The 21588-nt window shown below is 32.0% G+C and overlaps 1 protein-coding gene across 1 annotated transcript; it reads left to right on the top strand.

Annotated features, from left to right (window-relative positions):
- The first annotated feature begins 19633 nt into the window (after positions 1–19633).
- On the top strand, positions 19634–21297 carry LOC139504157 (tripartite motif-containing protein 29-like). The gene is made up of 2 exons (XM_071294219.1): positions 19634–20525; positions 20999–21297. The coding sequence occupies exons 1-2, from the start codon at positions 19634–19636 to the stop codon at positions 21295–21297; spliced, it is 1191 nt and encodes a 396-aa protein (XP_071150320.1).
- Positions 21298–21588: the final 291 nt, after the last annotated feature.

Here is a 21588-nt window from a genome sequence, read left to right as displayed (position 1 = left end):
ATTGCTGAGATAAGTATTCAGGCATTTTTAGTAGGTCAACATGTGTCATATGGGTTAGGTAATCTTGTATTAATACTTGTTCTGAGTTTTGTCACTCAAAAATAGCACATTTTTCTAGTAAATCAATTGATCATCTAATATATATATCCCAGGAGCGGATGTGTGATTTTTGTCCTAAAACTGAATACCAACCAAGCAATACATATATTTAAAACATGAATGAAGAACATTGAATCTTTCACTGAACCACTTTACATGATTATTAAAAATTCAAAACATTTGCTAGAATGTCTTCTGATGAAGGGTTTCTGTCGTAAGACAGACAATTAAACCAGGAGTTTAGGATGGAAAATTGGAGTTATCCATTCGAATGTTCAATGGAACACCTATAACGAGTTAGTTGACAGTTATGAAATTAGTTTGAAACAGATGAACTTGGATGCATGAGTCTTTTCACAATTGACTAGCATGAGCAATAGTCTGGCTGCCACCTGTGGAACAGAATCTCCTAATAACCCTTTAGAATCATTTGGGATTATCCCCGGTTTTTGTATGGGATATTTTGTTTATTATTCAGTTTTCGGTGCAGTTTTTTGTGGTCTTCACTGACTTGAGGCGTACTATCAGTTTTGTTGTTGCTTAGAAATCTTGTCTTCAACGTAAATATGAATGTTCCCCTGGTATATTCTGTCCAATTTTCTTTTTGTATTATGTTTATACACATTGTCAAGTATTTATTTATAACTTATTGCTTCTTTGAATTTCATGCATGCTCAGAAAAAAATACAATTGGTAGTTCCTTTAATAGAGGCTGTATGGGGGATGATCAATGAAATTTGGAGTGCCACGAAGAAATAATGATATATTCGATAAGGACAGAAAATTAGCCGAACAACATGCTCACGGATCGTTGAAAGAGTTTCTGCAAAAGTTTCTTACCGAGAAAAGAGCGTGGCACTCTCTTTACACGAAGAATCAAATTTGACGTCCCTAATCTGAACAGACATGGCTGCGAACTTGTACATCCCGCAAAGCCAAACGAACTCCAAAATTTTCGAGGGTTTTACAGTTTGCAAATTTCCGAAGTTTCCCAAACAACCCTCTGTGTTGATTTACAGAAATTAATCGTATAACAATATTTGATATAAGCATTGCAGTGCCTGGCTGTTGGCCATGGGCTGGTGATATTATCTGTTTCAAAACAGGAGACATATTCACTATGTGTTAGATTCATTGTTCGTATATAATAATAAAACATGTATCTAACTAACGAAATTATGAATTATATAAAATATTATGGAAACACTTATTCCGATTTACCATGAGGTTTATCATATTAAGAATGAAAGAGGGGAGCGATACATATATAACATATTTTGAAGAACTTTCAAATTATGTTTATAAAAGCCCCTCCAGTAAATTCTAGTGTTTACATAAGATTTAATGACAAGAAAATATCGACACAAAATTCGATATATAAACTTTGATATCAGTTATTCAATCTTTTAAATTGCATTATATCTTTAGTTTTTAATAAACTTAATTTCTTCCATTTGAAGTTTTGAATATGTTATCTCCTTGTAAACCAAGGTATGGGATTTTGATGTGACAAACATATATGTCATTTACAGTTCAAATTCATTCTGCATAAACATTAAAGTGTTCTAAAGATTTCCATAATTGTGTATCTCTTTTTATCTGTTTATAATTACTAAATGAACAAAATGTACCTAGATATAGTAAAACATGTTTATGACTAAACAAGGTCACATTATTAAGTAGTGTTTTGATTAGCATGAATACTTTTCATCAATCACTAACCTAAATAAATTCCTGAAATCTGTTTGTAGAAAACTTCAAATCATAATATAGAATTAGTTAATATAATGCACAAAAAGATAATATATTTTTCAATATTTTCCGAAGAACCTTGGTTGATTGGGTGCAAAATTCTTCATAAAAACTGCATCCGTTGATTTGTCGTTTATTCATAACCGATCTTATGTAAGGCAGATACGGTTTAATACTTAAGAGGGTGGGAGTAATGATGAAAAATATTTTTTAGTTGTAATCGTTGTCCTGTCTTTCTATTCTTCACTCAATTCGGTCCTGCCTTTTTACTAATTCATCCTGATTAGGTTTACATAAACTGTCATCCATTCTTTCTTTTTGCCAAATTGTTCATCCTTCCGTTTTCGTACGAAAGGATATGATGGCATATTTTCAATATAAATATTCAATAAAATACAATTTTAGTATTTCATATAATTCAGAATTTTCAAAATAGTTAATTGCCAGAGAAATACCGTATTAACATATTCAATAACAATAAACGAGTGCTTATCGACGATGGTAAAATCCTCAAGAAGTTAAACGTTCACAAGCAATGTATATTTGGGTACAACAGGATTCAAATAATCAAGTCAGTTTGTGTAACAGTATTTTTTCGACAATGTTTGCCAAGTGAAAATGCTTAAGGGAAGTTTCGAAAGAAAATATTGCATTTTTAGAGAGGTTTACATAAACGACAATGATTATCTTTTACTCCCTAGGGGAAAATCAACATCCTGATAGTTATTCCGTCAGTAAAAAACACTTAGTATTAGGTGCACAACCTTGATTCATTCAGTTAACTTTAGAATCTTTTATAATCACTTGACAATTGTAAAATCTTGGTAAAACGATAGCCAAGTATCATCATGACACTTAAATTTTAAAGCTTGACTAACATGACAAAGACGATAAGATAATTATTTAAATATCACAACAGTATTAGAAAACATTAAAATTTTTCAAATGTGTGTATGATTATGGTTTATTTTTTATGTTACTGCCAGTGTTATAAGTAATGGCATTGTATGGCTTAATTTAGGTCTTTCCACTTTTCTGTGGAAAAACCCATTGTTTTCTTCTGATTATTAGGTCTTTCCATTTTTCTGTGGAAAGACCTATTGTATTTGTTCTGATTATTAGGTCTTTCCACTTTTCTGTGGAAAGACCTATTGTTTTTCTTTTGATTATGGTTTTTTTCTTCCGCCTAATTTTGTTCTTGCGATAAATATTTGTTTCGCAATATATCGCTTAGATATCTGGTATATGATATTGAACAGTTTATGCGCTTTTGAAATATACCCTGCGTAACCGGATACTTTTCTTTGTAGGAGTTATCTCACCAAACACTGTTTTACTTGTGTCCACTACTCCTTCGTAACCGTAAAAGATTACGACAAATTTATTTTAAAAAATTGCTCGTTATATCCTTCACATGATTTGTCCTATTTTGACCGAAGCAATATGAACGCTCCATATGAGAGTTATTTCCCCTTATGCATTTGATATAATTGATCTCAGACTTGTAAATCAAAATATATGAAAATTCTTCAGAATCTAAAATCAACAGAAGAAATGATAACCGAACTAAGGGAACAAACAATACACATGAAACAGTTTTCTTCTGACATACAAGTATTTCTGGGAACGCGTCAGGTTGATAAACAGATCGTACACGAGGTAGGGTCCATAAAGAGGGAAGTCGGTGCTGCCAAGGACTATGAATTAAAAATCTATTGATAGCCTAATCGAAAAATTATCCAAGGACGTTGAAGAGTTTGGAAAATAATGGTTTCAGAATCTGCCACCAACCTTGATTTCAGAGAACCTAAATTCGATCAAGCTCAAATCGAGATCAACGTTCCAATGACAAGAAACATATCCGACATCAAACTACAGCTTAATAAAACATTTCAAATGACGAGTACACATACATTGAATGTTTCAGGTTGTGTCATATTGCCTAATGGTCATTTGTTAATTGCAAATTCCACAGAAAATAATCATTTGATAGAGTATAGTGATTCAGGTTTACACATCCGTGACATCTCGGTCTTTAGCAAACCGAACAGTATAGCAGTGATAGATCTTAATCGTATTGTTGTGACATACGGAGACGCGTTGTGTGTATAAATAATCAATAGCAATACACTCAACGTTGAAAAAAAAATCAATTTACAAAAAAGTTGCTTAGGAGTATCTTATGAGAAAGGGAAACTTTATGTAGCACATGGAAACAGTATACAAGTTCTTGATCTATCAGGAAATCAACTAGAGACATTAGAATTTGCATCTACAACATTAAGTGGTACATGTATCAACACGTGCCGAGACAAGATATTTTACACAGATTACAAGTCATATAAGATACATTGTTGTCAGTTGAATGGGGACGAAATATGGTAGTTCGAAAGTGATAGCATTAAATTTCCCGACGGTGTAACAGTAGACAATTACCTTAACATTTACGTTGCGGGTTATGTTTCGGATAACCTAACAATAATACAAAATGACGGGAAAACCAGTAAAACTCTTCTGTCAAAATCAGATGGATTGCTGAATCCAAAAGCTATTTACTATGATAAAGATACAAGAACATTACTGATATGCAGTAAAGACGGAAAGGTAGCAATGTACAAAGTCGTTTAAAACTCTTAAAAAAACCATCGCATGAAATAGCTTGCTATAAAATCAATATACGATACAGTTAATAAATTATTATTCAAATTGTTTCTTTTAATAACATACATGTATTATGACATTAAATGAAGAGTCGATTTTGAAAGTTTTAACAGTAAATTGTCCACATAAAACGCCATGTACAGTAAACATGTTTACAATTAGTTTAATGTTATGTACACTGGTTTCACATTACATTTGTTCACATCTATACACTTTGTTTAATTACATGTACCTGTACATAAGATTTGTTCACACTTGTAAACTAATGCTGTGTTCACACAAAATGCTTGTACAGTAAACATGTTTAGGAGTATGTTCGGTTTGCCATCTTTATCCGCCAATAATTACACAATACATCATGTATGCTACAAAACGGAGAAGAAGGATTGAGATGTTCAGGGTGTTTTAGAAATCAATTTATGCGTGAATCGTTGACTGATCAGTGGCAAATATTTCTGTGTCCAGTCAATTCGGGAAGACATTTTCAAATGAATTATGTGTTTGGCAATATTGATGCTTTGAGTCTGGATTAGGGGTTCAGAGAATGTACAGTCAACTAAAAAAGGGGGTTAAAAAAATATTCTGATTTTAAAATGGATGAAAAAATATTCTGTTCAATGAGGAAAAATATTTCTGAATCCTGATTTTCCCCATACCTTATAGTGTTAAATTTTGAACACAACTATTTGATTGATAACCTTGAAAAAATAAACAAAAATATCGTGCTAATCGCGAAAATAAAATCTATGTCGAACATAAACCATAATCCCCTTCCCGCATGTAGTTAAATGGTTGCTCCCTTATAAGGCTACTTAAACGTGTTTTCTTTTTATATAAAAAACCAATTAATATATCGAGATGAAGAAATGATTCAGGAAAAAACTACATACATAATTTTTTTTTATAAATATCAATTTTATTAAAAGAAACATTTCTTATATAAATATACATGGTAAAATGCATGTTCTAAATACCTTGTAAACTGAACCACACAAGTTCTACATTGACTTTCGACTACATGTAGACAAAAATGATTTAAACTACATCTAAACATTGAGTTTTATCAATGGGAACGTAATTGTGTTTAGTTTACGTGTGAATCACCCTTACACAACACCGAGTTTAGGTCAATAGGAATACGGCCTATATGTCATTTAAAATGTGCATTTTGTAGAACAGAATGCAATTTTTTTTCGGACAACTTTTCTAGCAGTTAGGGAACGACCATTTTACTTTAAAAAAGGCGGTTGGTGAATTTTCCATGAAAAACATTCTGATCCCCAATTTGATAAAAAAAAAAAAATCTGGTCATATAGATGACAAAAACAAAATTGAATCCAGATTTACCTCATACATTAAAGTGTTAAATATATAAAAAAGAAAATATTTGATTGCTAGTAGCGAAAAAAAGTTTTATAACGAATAGATATATCAAGTTTAGACAAATATTTCTATAGAGAAGTTTATCAATAATTGTTATAAATATCAATTTTATTAAAAAATCATTTCTTCCTTAGATAAACATTGTATAATTACATGAATTAATGTTCTAAATGCCTAGTTTTGTGTACGTTTGGCCTACACAAGACCTACATTGACTAACGACTGTATGTAGACAAAACATGATATAAACTACATGTAAACATAGAGTTTTATCAATGGGAACGTAATTGTGTTTAGTGTACGTGTGAGTTACATTAACACAACACATAGTTCACAAAAACGATGAAAAATACAGAATTTATGCAGTTTTCTGTTTATATTTCCATCGCGGAAACATTGTGCGCAGCCAAGAAACAACAAAATAACTGAACTGAAGCTTTATTTTAATTATTGACATAATCGCACCAAATATAAAGTTGTTTCTTTGGTGCGCATATGCTTTTTCAATCTTAAATATACTCAAAATATGATGAAAAACAAAGAAAATCATGAAATTTTACAGAATATGCAAATTAAGTCATGTTTTGTTGCCATGGCAACTTGTTCAATGTCAAATTTGTTTTGTTTTTCTGAATACCTTGTACCTTAGTTAAATTTTCAGTAATTTAAGAATATGTATGGTAACTTTTAAATTTGCAGTAATTTTTGGGCCAAATAAGGGCCTTATGTCCACCTACTCCTTTGGAAACCCTGAAAGGTCCTATGCTAACAATAAAAATAAAATTAACATACATCATTTTGTATATTATTAAATGTATATTTATAAAATAACAAGTTTCAGCTAGATAATCAAAGCAAAATCAAAATATGATGAAAGCTCATGACTTAGTGTCTTTTATCAGAAATGCGAGTAGAATACTGGATGCATGCTATTTGTGATATTCGGTGGCATTAAACCTTTATGTTGTCAATAAAGGTGTTTTCTTTCACCTCTATTTTTTGTTTAAGTTATTGTTAATACCTTCCTAACAGTTGAATGTAACAATCATACTTTCCTCTTGATGATTATTCTGAATTATTAGAAAGAAAATGGGGAGAGAAGAGTCAATTTTTGACAAAAGACAAATAAGGAACTGTGAAAATATAGATTCCACCACAGCAACAAGTGTGTAACGATATTTCTCCACTAGAAACAATTAAATTTTAATATTGAAAGGACGAGGCTTGTTGTTAGTAGTGAACAAATATTGTAGTATACGAGTTATAGTGTAGTAATCTGTTTCTCTTTTGACTATTACTCTTCCTTTTTAAAGATTTTTAGAAAGTTGTGTTCTTTAAATGTGATGTCATCAGGCATGGTCGCCTTTTTTTTTTATCATGACGTCAAAATAGGAAAAATAGGAAACCAAGAAAATTTGACGTCATATTTTAATGTTGACCTATCATTTGACGCGAACAAATATTTCACCAGTGAGGAGAAATATTTGTCTCGCACCGATCACAAAAAGTGGGAAAAAAGTCCCAATCTTAGTTGCAGGAATATTGCAAAAAGCACTCAAACCAGTAAATTAAAGGTCTGAAATGGCCTATATCTGTACTCGACTGTACATGTGTACTGAAAGTTACTGTATTTCACTCGATATAACTCGACTGTAGTCTAAACCATACTCAAGCAAGATTCCTTCTGCCGATAAGATCAATTCGATGATACCGATTGCCAAAAATGTCACTATCAATTGCAAGTGTAACCATATTTTTGATCGATGTTGTTAAAGACCACTACCCAAACATCATCCAACTGAATTCGACTTTATGACTTCCTCACGACTCCAACCCGACAAACTATTTTAAATCCTATTCGATTATTCCGACCAAATAACGACCTTTACACTATATTTTCTCGACTAACTATGCTAAATCGAAGCCAGATCTCTACCAGACCAGATCGACATAATATAGTAGGGGTCAGAGGGATAGACGGAAATCAATCGGGTTTGTACAATTTAAATACAGAAAACCTCTGGATTATTTATACAAGTGCTAAACCTGTCTGTCCGTACGAACATACGTCCCAAAATTAGTTTCCGTTCTCTAACTTTAGTTTGTCTCAACCAATGATTATGAGTCTTATAAATCACAGATCAGGGTTGAATTTGGGTGTCGTCACTTTTAACGTTCATGAGTTATGCCTCTTTGTTATGTTATGTGCCAGCCGGGGGAGATTATCTGTGTCCCATGGAATAATTTTCTATTTAATTAATTATCAGTATATAGTTCACGGAAGTAAAAGTATTCATTTAAAATGTATAACATGTAAATATCGCAGTTGCATTTGTAGGCAAAGTGTTAAGAACTTGAGAGAGACAGGTAAATACCTGGAGCGGAACTTGAAGAGTGTTGAAGACGAACAAGAGGGGGAAAAGCAACGGGAGCCGATGTATGATAGACACTGTCTGGGTAGTATGATAGTAGTCTGTTGTTATTTATGTATTATTGTCATTTTGTTTATTTTCTTTGGTTACATCTTCTGACATCAGACTCGGATTTCTCTTGAACTGAATTTTAATGTGCGTATTGTTATGCGTTTACTTTACTACATTAGTTAGAGGTATAGGGGGAGGGTTGAGATCTCACAAACATGTTTAACCCCGCCGCATTTTTGCGCCTGTCCCAAGTCAGGAGCCTCTGGCCTTTGTTAGTCTTGTATTATTTTAATTTTAGTTTCTTGTATACAATTTGGAAATTAGTATGGCGTTCATTATCACTGGACTAGTATATATTTGTTTAGGGGCCAGCTGAAGGACGCCTCCGGGTGCGGGAATTTCTCGCTACATTGAAGACCTGTTGGTGACCCTCTGCTGTTGTTTTTTATTTGGTCGGGTTGTTGTCTCTTTGACACATTCCCTATTTCCATTCTCAATTTTATTGTCTGGGTAGTATGATCGACACTGTCTGGGTAGTATGATAGACACTGTCTGGGTAGTATGATAGACAGGTGCAAGAGCTCACGAGAGGGGCCCCCAATAATTATATCAAATTCCTGAATAAGGACACTGATATGTATAGGAGTTTGAACCGTATTTAACAGAAAAAGCAAAACATAAAAAAAAACATAGGGTTATTTCAACAGAAGATTATCGCAAGATTGAAAATATTACAATTTCACAGGTCTGTGAGTATCATGGAGAAAACCTGGAGTGGTTCTGTAAAACTCACTACAAGGCCTTATGCGTCCTTTGTGTCCCGCCAAATCACAAGGCATGTTCAGATGTTATACCGATAAGCGTTTCATAATCTTATATGAATGAATGAATATTTTAATATTAAAGTGCAACCTGAATTTTAACATGCAATGACGTTCACATATACAAGTAATTTTCAGTCAGCCAAATAGGCTTATGATGCACTGCATTGTGTATAATTATTGAAAATAAAATAAATTATAAATAAATAAATATGTATAGTTCGTATAATTAAGATGTTTAAAGTGTATAACATTAAAAAAAAGGTTATGTATAAAAGGGACGAAAGATACCAAAGGGACAGTCAAACTCATAAATCAAAAATAAACTGACAACGCCATGGCTAAAAATGAAAAATGACAACAGACAAACAATAGTACACATGACACAATAAAGAAAACTAAAGAATAAACAACATGAACCCCACCAAAAACTAGGGGTGATCTCAGGTTCTCCGGATCCTGCTCAAAATGTGGCACCCGTCGTGTTGCTTTTGTGATAACAAATCCGGTAAATAGTCTAATTCGGTAGGTCACATTCATGAAAGGGAAGGGGGCTGTAGTTACGACGTAAGGAATATATCCGATATCATTTGTAAAACGGTGTGGTAGTTCGAAGAGGAAAAAATTGTGGCTAGAAACACAGCTATGAACAATCAGACTTTCGGCTGTGAAAAAAAAAATACCGGGCTCTTTATTTTACAAGCAATGGGCACAATTTTGTATCATATCATATATTTCTGATATAATCTGCTGTACCTATTCACATACTAGTATTCAGCATGTATTTCTTGTATAAAACATACTAGTAGTCATTTGCGGAATCCTGGTCTATACCTAGGATTACACTTTAGACTTACGATTACAGGTGACTAAAACAAAGGGTCATCTCAAAATACAAAAACAAACCCACAATACAGAAACAAAATAGCAAATAGTGTTTTCTATAAAAAAAAAGAAAGAAAAGATGTAAGTAACACGTTTACATTTCTGAAGCGCTTTTCTGTATTTGCCATCAGGACCGCACAAAGTCAAATATTTCAAGACAAGGATTTATGAGGACCGAAGGTGTAGATAGATGTATGATAAATATATTATCAGCAGGAGCAATAAACTTTCCCCACGAAACAGGATACTTTTAATTCAATGGTTAGTATATGAAAACTAGCAAAAATATTGTTCAGAGGATACTCAACAAACTATTTAATTTGAAATATTAATGTTGGTGTCGTTTTTGTTATGCACGATTACAACTTTGTATCCGCAACTGTTGCCTTGACGACTTAAAACGATTGTGATTGTTATGCCTCATTTATGGGCATTATGTTTTCTGGTCTATGCGTCCGTTCGTCCGTCTGTCCGACTTCAGGTTAAGTTTTTGGTCGAGGTTGTTTTGATGAAGTTGAAGTCCAATCAACTTGAAACTTAATACACATGTTTCTTATGATATGATCTTTCTAATTGAGAGTCAAATTAGAGTTTTTATCCCACGGTCTACTGAACATAGAAAATGATAGTGCGGACGGGGCATCCGTGTCTGCTACACTTTTGCATTTTTGTTATCCCTTACAATCAATTGAATAGATTTAAGTATAAACTTTGTGTTGAAATGAACAACGTCGTAGTGAAACTCACGGGCTGTTCCGGGGGTTGGAACACCCCTTTTCTTGCCGATCAATGCTTTTTGAATAGGGATATATGGTCGGACCCTCCTTTTTATTTTGGGTTGAAATCCTCTTTAGAAAACTGCTGAATCGACCTCTGCGTCGTCAGTGCACTCTTTAATATATATAACAATTTCATGAAAATAGTACCGGTCTCGGAACAGGGATAAAAGCTCATGTTTCGAGTTTACCAGTTCCACCCAATCGACATCGCTAAAAAAACCGTCCATACTTAATAATTCCCAAGATCTTTCATTATCAGTTAACATGACTTTTCAAATACAAACATTTCTTTATTGATGGTGTTATTAAGCTGTAGTCAGAACCGTCCAAAATAGACCTATAACGCTGGTGTTGGAAAGTGGAAACATGAAATCAAAAACGGACAAGAGCAAATCAATTTACAAGTCTTATCTGAAATGCAGTAGTAAACAATGAAACATAGGTATTTTCTGCCAAAGATCAAAACTGACTTGCATGTGTGATCAAAATATTATAAACTTTAAAGCGAAGTAATTAACTAATCCATAGAATTTGTTTTCAATTTAACGTATGGATTATGCTCGTAAAAATACAACAGGAACTGAATTAAAAAAAAAAAGGTTTTTGTTTTTTCTCTTTTTTTTTTTTAAATACGAACTGTTGAAATCAACAGCATGATACGCCAAAAAAAAAGTACACATATGGAATTCATCAGCTGATTTCTTAAAAACAAATGTGTGTATGAAGCTTAAGTGCAACAACCCTTAATACAAACAAACAAAAGATACCCATACGCATTAACACAAAAACAAAACAACATGATCACCACTTTATTCTAGAAACTTCAAACGTAGTCAAATGTTTTAGTGAGAAATTATGATTGGAACCTACATAAAACGAAACAACATTTAAAAAAGACTTTAAATTGAAAACCGAATTGTATCATCTCCCCATAATGATAAAATTTGATGAAAATTAACCAGAGTTATACTACATTAATCAAAGCGAGGGTCTAGCAAACAAACTTTAATTAGAACTTAATTACAGTGAGTTGCTTGTAGGTGTTATGGTAAAATTTTACCTATAGCTCAACCTGTTTTTAAAATTGTCAACACAATAGGGACATTTAAATTGACCAGTTGGTATTGTTAGATTTAAATATACCTTGATTCTACCTGTACAGATTTTTATTCACCTAACCCAAAGTTTCAGCATGCTTTTTTCCTGAAAATTTTCTTACCTAGGATTATTCTATTAAAAATTGATAGGGAAGAAAATAATTTGGTTTTCATTGTTTTAAATCCCTGATATATTTGATTTATCTATTTTTTACCTAAAATTCTAAATCAGTAAAAGATTAAAATAAATATGTATTACTATGTTTGAAAATTTAAACTGTTTTTACACCAAAATGCTTCTTTAAAATTCGAACCCTTATACATAGTATTGTCCAGCTGCCAGTGAAACAAGAAATAGCTGTTCAGGGTGTTTACAGTTTAAATTTTCAGAGGGATATGTTGTTCTTTTCTTCACATGACCCTTCAAGATTCTCATTTTGGATTATTATTTGCAATGTTTTAAATCTTTTGGTGTCATTGTGCATACAATTTTGGATTTATTTTATTTGAATTCACTACTCAGACTTTTTATAGCAATTTTGCTTCTTAAAATGTGATGTGTTTCTTTCAAGATTTTATTGTCATGAAGGACATCAAGGAGGAAATAATTCATTCAAACCGTTTTGTGGGGCTTACATATGATGTTGTACATATAAAATTCGAAATAATTTTGGGGTATACCTTGCTTTGTTTTTTCTTTGAAATCTATTATAATATTAGTGGGAGTTTTGTGCATAAAATGCTGTGTTCACTAAAGGAATTCAATTTTTCATACGATGGGATTTAGTTATCTATAACATCTTTTCAATGTTTGGAAAAAGAAATGTCAGCCATGTAGTTTAGAGGAATAATAAATAACTGAAGAAGGCCAATGGCCGAAACGTCTGAACAATTGGTTTATTTATACAATTATAAAAGGTATGTTCCCTATTGGAATTTTGAAAACAAGGATTTAGTTATGTCAAAGATTTAAAGATTTCAAAACTGGAATTCAAGTAGGAGATATAGTGTGAGTTCATCCAACATGTTTCTGTGGCTTTAAATGTGATTTTTGAAATATCTATTACAAATTTAAGATCATTCCCTATTTAAATGGGATCTTGGAAATGAAATAAAATGTTAAAGTAATGCAGTGGATATAGTCTAATCTAGTGATAAAGTGAAAAATAAAAGTAAAATATTCTAAAATATTCCTAACGTGAGGAAATGTTTTTTAAAAGTGAATGTGAAATTGGAAATAGTCATTATAAAATTCTGAATCAAATATTGTTTGATTTGGAAATTATTATAGGAAATGAAATAAAATGTTGAAGTAATGCAGTGGATATAGTCTAATCTAGTGATAAAGTGAAAAATTAAAGTAAAATATTCTAAAATATTCCTAACATGAGGAAATGTTTTAAGTGAATGTGAAATTGGAAATAGTCATTATAAAATTCTGAATCAAATATTGTTTGATTTGGAAATTTATTATAGGAAATGAAATAAAATGTTTACTGTGGATATATTAAAATCAGGTGATATATAGTAAAAATATAAATAAAATATTACAAAATAGAAGTGAGGATAACTATTTGGAATATAGTAATGGAAATGATTCTGAATTATGTATAGATTCTGCACCTGTTAAATTAGGATGTATATAATTGGAAGTTAATCAGAATTTATACTATGGATTTAGAAAAAAATCTAGTGAAGTAGTGAAAAATGAATAAAATTGGGAATTATTTAAAATCATTGGAATTCTGGATGAGATGTCAAATATTAGTGTAAATAAATTAATGAAATTGTTTATTCAAATATGATTTTGAGGTTTCATTAAAGTGAGTGAAATATTACGACTGGATTATTTAGGGTATTAAACACTGCTAGTAGTGGCTATGCAAACATTTAGATGAAATGTAGTGCATTTTAGGTCATGCAATTTTAAATTACATGTATCCCTATTCAAAAAGCATTGATCGGCAAGAAAAGGGGTGTTCCAACCCCCGGAACAGCCCGTGAGTTTCACTACGACGTTGTTCATTTCAACACAAAGTTTATACTTAAATCTATTCAATAAAATATATGATATGGTCATTCTTGTTTGGCTTGATCACTCATTGAATGACAGTAAAATAAAAATTTCTCAATAGAATAATCCTAGGTAAAAAAAAGTTCAGGAAAAAAGCATCCTGAAACTTTTGGTTAGGTGAATAAAAATCTTTACAGGTAGAATCAAGGTAGATTTAAATCTAACAATACCAACTGGTCAATTTAAATGTCCCTATTGTGTTGACAATTTTAAAAACAGGTTGAGCTATAGGTAAAATTTTACCATAACACCTACAAGCAACTCACTGTAACAGTAAAACAATTTTCCACTGAAAATGAAGGTTATCTTATTCATATATAAATCTACTAATTTTATTTAATATTATGAATTTCTATGAAAATAGATAAACATGCTAGAGTACGTTTGAAGCTGTCAGGTTGAATTTATACGTCTTACATTTAATTGTTAGAGCTGTTAATCTTTTCTGTAAATTTGATTAGCACGTTTCTGTAAAAAAAGATATATTAGATTAATTTTGTTCGGATTAGGTAAAAAGACCAAATTATTGTTTTAAAATGCAATATTTAAAATGTTGTGTTATCTGGCAATGGCGAAAGAGGAACAGAAATTACCAAACAAAACTTGAGTAACATTATAACACTTTTAATCAATTTGAAAAAGCGCACTTTTATATTTCGAGTCACTGTGTCTACCAACGAACTATGTGTAACTATAATTATCTTACCTCCTATACATTTCCAGGAATATGATTGGTTAAAAGCGTCCGCGTGCAAACCGTGTATATTTGATATTAGGTTAGTAGGGAGGCGGGGCTTATCTCATACACGGTTAGTAGTGGAGTTACGTCCCTTTATATTCCTTATTAGGTAAGAAGGGGGCGGGGCTTATTCCATACACGGTTAGTAATGGTGTTATGTCCCTTTATAAAAAACAAAACGGTACTGAGAACAAATCTTCAAAGTTCCAACAGACGAAGAAATTGATGATTAAGATTGAAATAAATTCATAAAACATATTTTAACCTTACAAGTCGTTATTGTTGGCATCTGTTTTTGTAGGATCAATGGAAGTATTTTCTTAGTGCTAACAGTATTGAAGACTTGCTCATTTTGAGTATCACTAGTCTTAATTTCACACGTTAAGATAGTCGGTAAGATAAATTCGTTACATTGTGTGCTAGTGACGTAATACGGTATATATGGGGTCAGTAAATTCCATATGGGGATTCGAGCTTCGCTCTCACCCCATATGGAATTTACTGACCCCATACATACCGTATTAGGTCACTAGCACACTATGTGTCTATACAAATATACGAAAATATAGTGTAATAGAATAGCAGGTAAATTTTTACTTCATATTTCAAATTCATTGTTATTTTTGCTATGAACTTATAAGTGACATTTGAGCTTACTGTTAACATTGTGTTTTATTGAAAATAGAAATTTATATAGACTACTTTTGTGTCTTGTCTAACTTTTTAGTTCGAAAGGTTTCCTTTTTGATCAATATGTCTGAACATTTGTTTAAATAAGGATTTTGTCATTAGAGTAGTGACGTGCTTCCTGTTGTTATCTCTTTAGTTGACAGGCGCACATGACGTTTTTTATTAGATATTTTTTTGTTTCTTTTCTTCAGGCTACTGTTTTATACAACGATATTATATCAGGATAGGAAAATATGTCAGTCAGTTTTTCCGACCGTACGTCATTTATGCATCTGAAATAGCACATGAACTTCATGACACAATTATTTAATACTTTCTTAGTTTCGTAATTCAATAATGTACTTTCACCCCCCCTTTTCATTTCTTCATTTGAATCTATACTTTTACATGCGAAATCCTCGTTTGGTGTGTCACTTCTCGTTTTTTCCACAATAAATTAATCATCATGCCTCTGTGTCCTATAATTACAATGCACAGTTGCATTTGTCATTCTCGCTCATGATTATTCAGTTTCTGTTATATCGGTAGGATAACGAAAATAAAGGCGTCCGGATATTGTTTCCGTCATCGCGAAGACTGTTAAGTCAGAGACAATACTTCCGCTTAGGACTTTAACATAGTTTAATAGAAGTACTTGGGATTAGGATGATTATTTCGCTTTTCTGTATACTATGATCATAAAGTAAAGTATAATTGCTATTTACTAGCAAGTTTACTATCCTCGGCGGTCACTGAAACATAATATAGAGACTAATTCCAAGTTTACTATCCACGGTGGTCACAAATACGTTATATAGATAGTCTCTATAATATAATATATCAGTGACCGTCCTGTTTAGTAAACGTAGAATTAATAGTCAATAGCAAATACCCTATATCTATGATATATATATTTCTATAGTATACACACAAACAGAAAACGAACAAAAACTAATAAGTAATAGAAAAAAAGTGGAGGGCTATAAAAGAATTTGACTGTCACCAGGAACATTTGAATTTTTATTCCTTTCCAGAAATTCACCAGTCAAAGAATCTTTCACAAAAAAATCATGCCACAGTTTCCATACTTTCAATCACTTTTTAAATGTTTGCGATTTTGCGGGCATGTTCTCGTGATTTTGACGATTGATTTTTGCATTTTGATCCAAACCATATTAGGGGTTTTACTTTCCAAAGCATGAAATTTGCCACTGGTGTATTTGGGAAAGTCCATTATGTTACTTCGGGACTAGATTGTATAATTTAAAGAAATTTTTTATCAATATTAACCCTAAAATATTTCTTTGCGCCTCCTATCTTTTTATTTTGATCCCAATAATCCTTGTGGTTTAGCTTAAAAATCGTGAATTATGCTTTATATGTGAGTTTACCATGTTCTTACCGCAACTTTTTTCAACGAGGGAAAGGGACTGGGTATCATTTTTTTAGGATTTCAAACAGAACTTTCATTGCCGTTTTTTACTCTTTTATAGGACACGTTCTGTAGAAACGACCCGGTAATTTTTCTCTTAGATTAATATTTGATGGACATGTTCCTCCCTCTCATATAAAATATTAACTTTATGTCAAAATGATCGTATATATCAGAGACCTAGCGTCCATTGTTTTGATGGACGAGCATTATCACTTTGTAATTTCCATACTATTATATGAGATGGGGTAGTAAGGAGTAACTTCCCTTTCAAAACAAAAAAGATGCCACAACCCTTTATAAAAACAACAAGGCGTTGAGGAGAAATCTAAACGGATTCAACAGACGAAGAAATGGATGATTAATGGTTGAAATTAGTTCATAAATCAAGTTGTTTTTGTTGGCATAACGGAGTTACGTCCCTTTAAAAAATAAAAGAAATATGAAAGAATTCAACAGACGAAGAAATTAATACATGTAATGAACGATTCAAATAAATTCATACAATAAATTTAAAGCTAAAAAGTTGTTATTGTTGGCATTTGTTTTTTGTATAGACAAATGGAAGCAGGATCTAAACACTAGGTATTTAAGACTTAATCACTTGATAGGCCGCTAGTCAAAATACCACACGTGAAGATAGTCGATAAGATAAATTCGTTACACGGTGTGCTAGTGAACTAATACGATATATATGGGGTCAGTAAATTCCATATGGGGGTTCGAGTTTCGCTTTCGTCCAATATGGAATTTCCTGACCCCATATATATCGTATTAGGTCACTAACACACCATGTAACTAATAATATCAGTGACTGACGTGGGTCTTAATCTTAGAATTAATAGTAAATAACTAATACACTTTATCTATAAGATATGTATTTTCATAGTATACAGACAAACAGAAAAAAATGAAGAAAAAAATGAACTAAGGAAAAATAGTTGTTGGCTATTAAAAAATGTAGTACACCAGGTAAATTTGATTTTGTAAACCTTTCCTGAAATTCTCCAGTCATAAGATTTTTTACAATAATCATCCCACAATTATATGACATTGATATGAATGACAGGAATACCACAAGTCGTAATTTTCATGATTTAAGGAAGAAATACCAAAAAAATCAAGGTCTTCTCCGGTGTCAAATAAAACCTCACTTGAATGTGATTAAAACATATATGTTTCTTTGTACTTTGCCTAGCAACAAGGCAAATAAGATATATAAACTTGTCTTTTCGCATTCACGTCCATGAATTGTTTTGTCAACTTTGTCAGATGTAACTTCTTATTTCTCGTTCATGGTATTTATTATCTTTTTATTACAAATCATTTTAACTAGCCAATATAAACTTACTGGAAAGAATTAAAAAGACAGTTTTACTCTTGGGTCATCTGCGTTCTAATGATTGATAAACGGAAATGAATCAATGTCAATAATCGAAAGTTGTACTCGAAAAGGGTGTGAAATATACCTGTTGCAAAAATTCAAGACGTTATAAAATACTAAGCATCATTTAAACTTATTGTTTTTATGATTTTAAGTAAAAAAAAAGGGTTTTTGTGCATAACGATATGTCCAAATCTAAGTAATGCTTATGATAATTGAAACTTCGAGTTTACGTCCCGTTTAAGCCCACAGACAAATACGACTGTTTCCGTATTGGTCCTAGTATTGGCCCTGTTCGAAAAGCAATATCAACACTAGATTGATATATACAGGACAACGTCATCATTATAACGCATGCTAAATTCTTCAGTATTAGAGCTGACTTTGCTCGTAAAAGTTAATTAATAATAATAACATAACTTCCGAAGAAGTCTCTCACTTTGAACAGACAGATAAATATATATATAAAAATATATATATATATGATATTGTTATAATATCGATCAGTGGATAAACAAATTGTACATAAAATGATAGTATACAAATTAATGTCAAGATTGATATCGACAGGACAACGTCATCATTATAACGCATCCCAAATTCTTCAGTATTAGAGCTGACTTTGCTCGTAAAAGTTAATTTATAATAATAACATAACTTCCGAAGAAGTCTCTCACTTTGAACAGACAGATAAATATATATATATAAATATATATATATGATATTGTTATAATATCGATCAGTGGATAAACAAATTGTACATAAAATGATAGTATACAAATTAATGTCAAGAAAGGCACTTGGTACTTAAAAACCAATATAGATGAGAAAAGTGTCAAAATGATATTCAAACAAATTGTACATAAAATGATAGTATAGAAATTAATGTCAAAATGATATTCAAACTCATAAGTCTAAAACAAACTGACAATGACATAGCAAACACTGGATCACCACAAACCCCACAACAAATTGGTAGGGGGAAGGGGGGTTCCAATGTGCTCAGTAGGGTTCGCAGAATAGACTCCATATGCGACATCAGATAGGATACTCCTTAAATATACGTTAAAAATATGCAATATAAGCATAAACTGAATGAAAAAGGGTATTGTATTCAATCCTGAGTTTATTTACTAACCTGTGTTTTTTTTTACAACAATGAAGTCAAGACTTCTGCGTTGACACGAATTATCAATGATATGTTAATAATTAAAACCTGACTGACCTCACTTTGAATGTTTTGAATTAAAAACGCTTTTCTACCCCAGGAAAGGATTACATTAAGGGTATTTTGCCAAACGTTTCGAAATTTCGGGTTTCGTTTTTATCAATCTATTTTGAAGAGTAGAATTCGGTGATTTGACAACAGAAAAATTATCATCAATGCTTATAAGATTTATAAAAACTTTTTCAGACGAGTGCAGTGGCGTCAAAAATGCATGTAGTATGTGGTTCATGTAAATCTGATGACGTCAGGAAATACGCGAAAAGCTGGTGTGGAAATTGTGAAATAGTATTATGTAAAGACTGTGAAAAAGATCACAGGAAAAACAAATCATCAAGAAACCATAAGGTTGTTTCTATTGAAGATTACCACGGGATTGAACATGTTTCGAACTCCAAGGTCTGTCAGCATCACGGAAAACCTCTGGAGTGGTTCTGTAAAACTCATGACAATTGCTTATGTGTTGTTTGTAAATCATCAAGTCACAACTCATGTTTGGATGTTATACCTATAAGTGAAGCTTCAACAAATGCAAAGCAATCGACTGCTTTATCTGACCTGGAAGATACGATTGAAGGAACACTGTTAAACGTCAAACAATGTATTAAAAATCGTGAATCCGCTACAAACGAAATTGAGAAACGAGAATTGGAGGTTAAAAGCATGATACTTGAAACGCGAACAAAAATAAACCTCCATCTAAACAAGCTAGAGGAAAAATTGTTATGCGAGCTTAAACCAACAACTGATAATTGTAAATCAAAGTACATGAATTTCCTTAAGAAACTAGAAGCAACAGAAGAATTGATTTCTAAACTGAGAGAACAAACACTACACATGAAACAGTTTTCGTCTGACATACAAGTGTTTCTAGGAACGCATCAAGTCACTAACCTGATTGCAAGGGAGACGAATTCCATCAAGAATGAGCTTAGGGATACCAAGGATTATAGGTTTCAAGTAACTCTGCATGAGCTAATCGATAAATTTGTAAACATAGTACGAAACGTCGGGACAATAACAGTCTCGGAATGCGCTGTCAATTCTGATTTCAGAGACCAAAAAAGCGATCAGGCTCAAATTATGATCAACCGCTCAAAAGGTAGAAATATTTCGAACATAAATATTCAGCTTATTAACACATTTCAGATGAAGAGGTCATCTGATATGCGTATAAGGGGTTGTGTCATATTACCTAATGGTCGTTTATTGATGTCGAATTTCACAGACAAAAAGAATTAATAGAGTACAGTCAAGCAGGTAACCATATACGTAACATCCTAGTCTCTGAAATGCCGTTTGATATTGCAGTGATAAATCTATGTCGTATTGTTGTGACGTATGAGAACGCAGCATACTTAGAAATAATGAACAACAGTACCTTCACCGTAGAAAAGAAAATCATTTTACCAAAGAGTTGCTTGGGAGTGTCTTACGTGGAAGGAAGACTCTGCGTAGCAAATGCATGCGATATCGAAGTCTTGCGTGTATCCGGAAGACTCATAAAAAGATTAAAAACAGCATCTAATACGGTTGTTAACATAGCATCTTGCAAACACAAAATATTCTATACAGATTTCAAGAGGGACGAAGTACATTGTTGTGATTTGGATGGAGTAGAGTTATGGCAGTTCAAAAATGAATTAATAATATATCCACGAGGTGTAGCAGTAGACAATAAGAATAACGTGCATGTTGTAGGGTTCGAATCAACTAATCTAACAATGATACAACATGACGGGAAAAACAGTAGGACATTACACACAGAATTACATAGACTACGAAATCCACGAGCTGTGTATGATGACAAAGATAAAAACATATTACTGATATGCAATATTGAAGGCAAGGTTGCATTGTACAAAGTCGATTAAACTTTTCAAACTTTATCACGTATACGAGACAAAAACGATATGACAAACAATACATACCCGTGAAAAGCAACATCCACACTGTTTGTCTTTATACATGTTATAACAGATATTCTTTTATAGTAGAATATGAATTAATTTAGGTAATGTTGTACAGTACTTGCTTTTGTTTTATGATATCAATTTACATAGTTGTCCCACCATAACATAAAGCAACAAAGTAAAGGTTAATCAATAAAATCGATTTGATTCCATTTTTCAAAAATTATTAAATAATATCCACAATCTTGTCGT

The sequence above is a fragment of the Mytilus edulis genome, chromosome 14 (genome assembly GCF_963676685.1).
Source record: "Mytilus edulis chromosome 14, xbMytEdul2.2, whole genome shotgun sequence".
Classification (NCBI taxonomy): Eukaryota; Metazoa; Mollusca; class Bivalvia; order Mytilida; family Mytilidae; genus Mytilus; species Mytilus edulis.
Note: the sequence above shows the minus strand (reverse complement) of the source record. Positions and strands in the feature narration are given on the sequence as shown.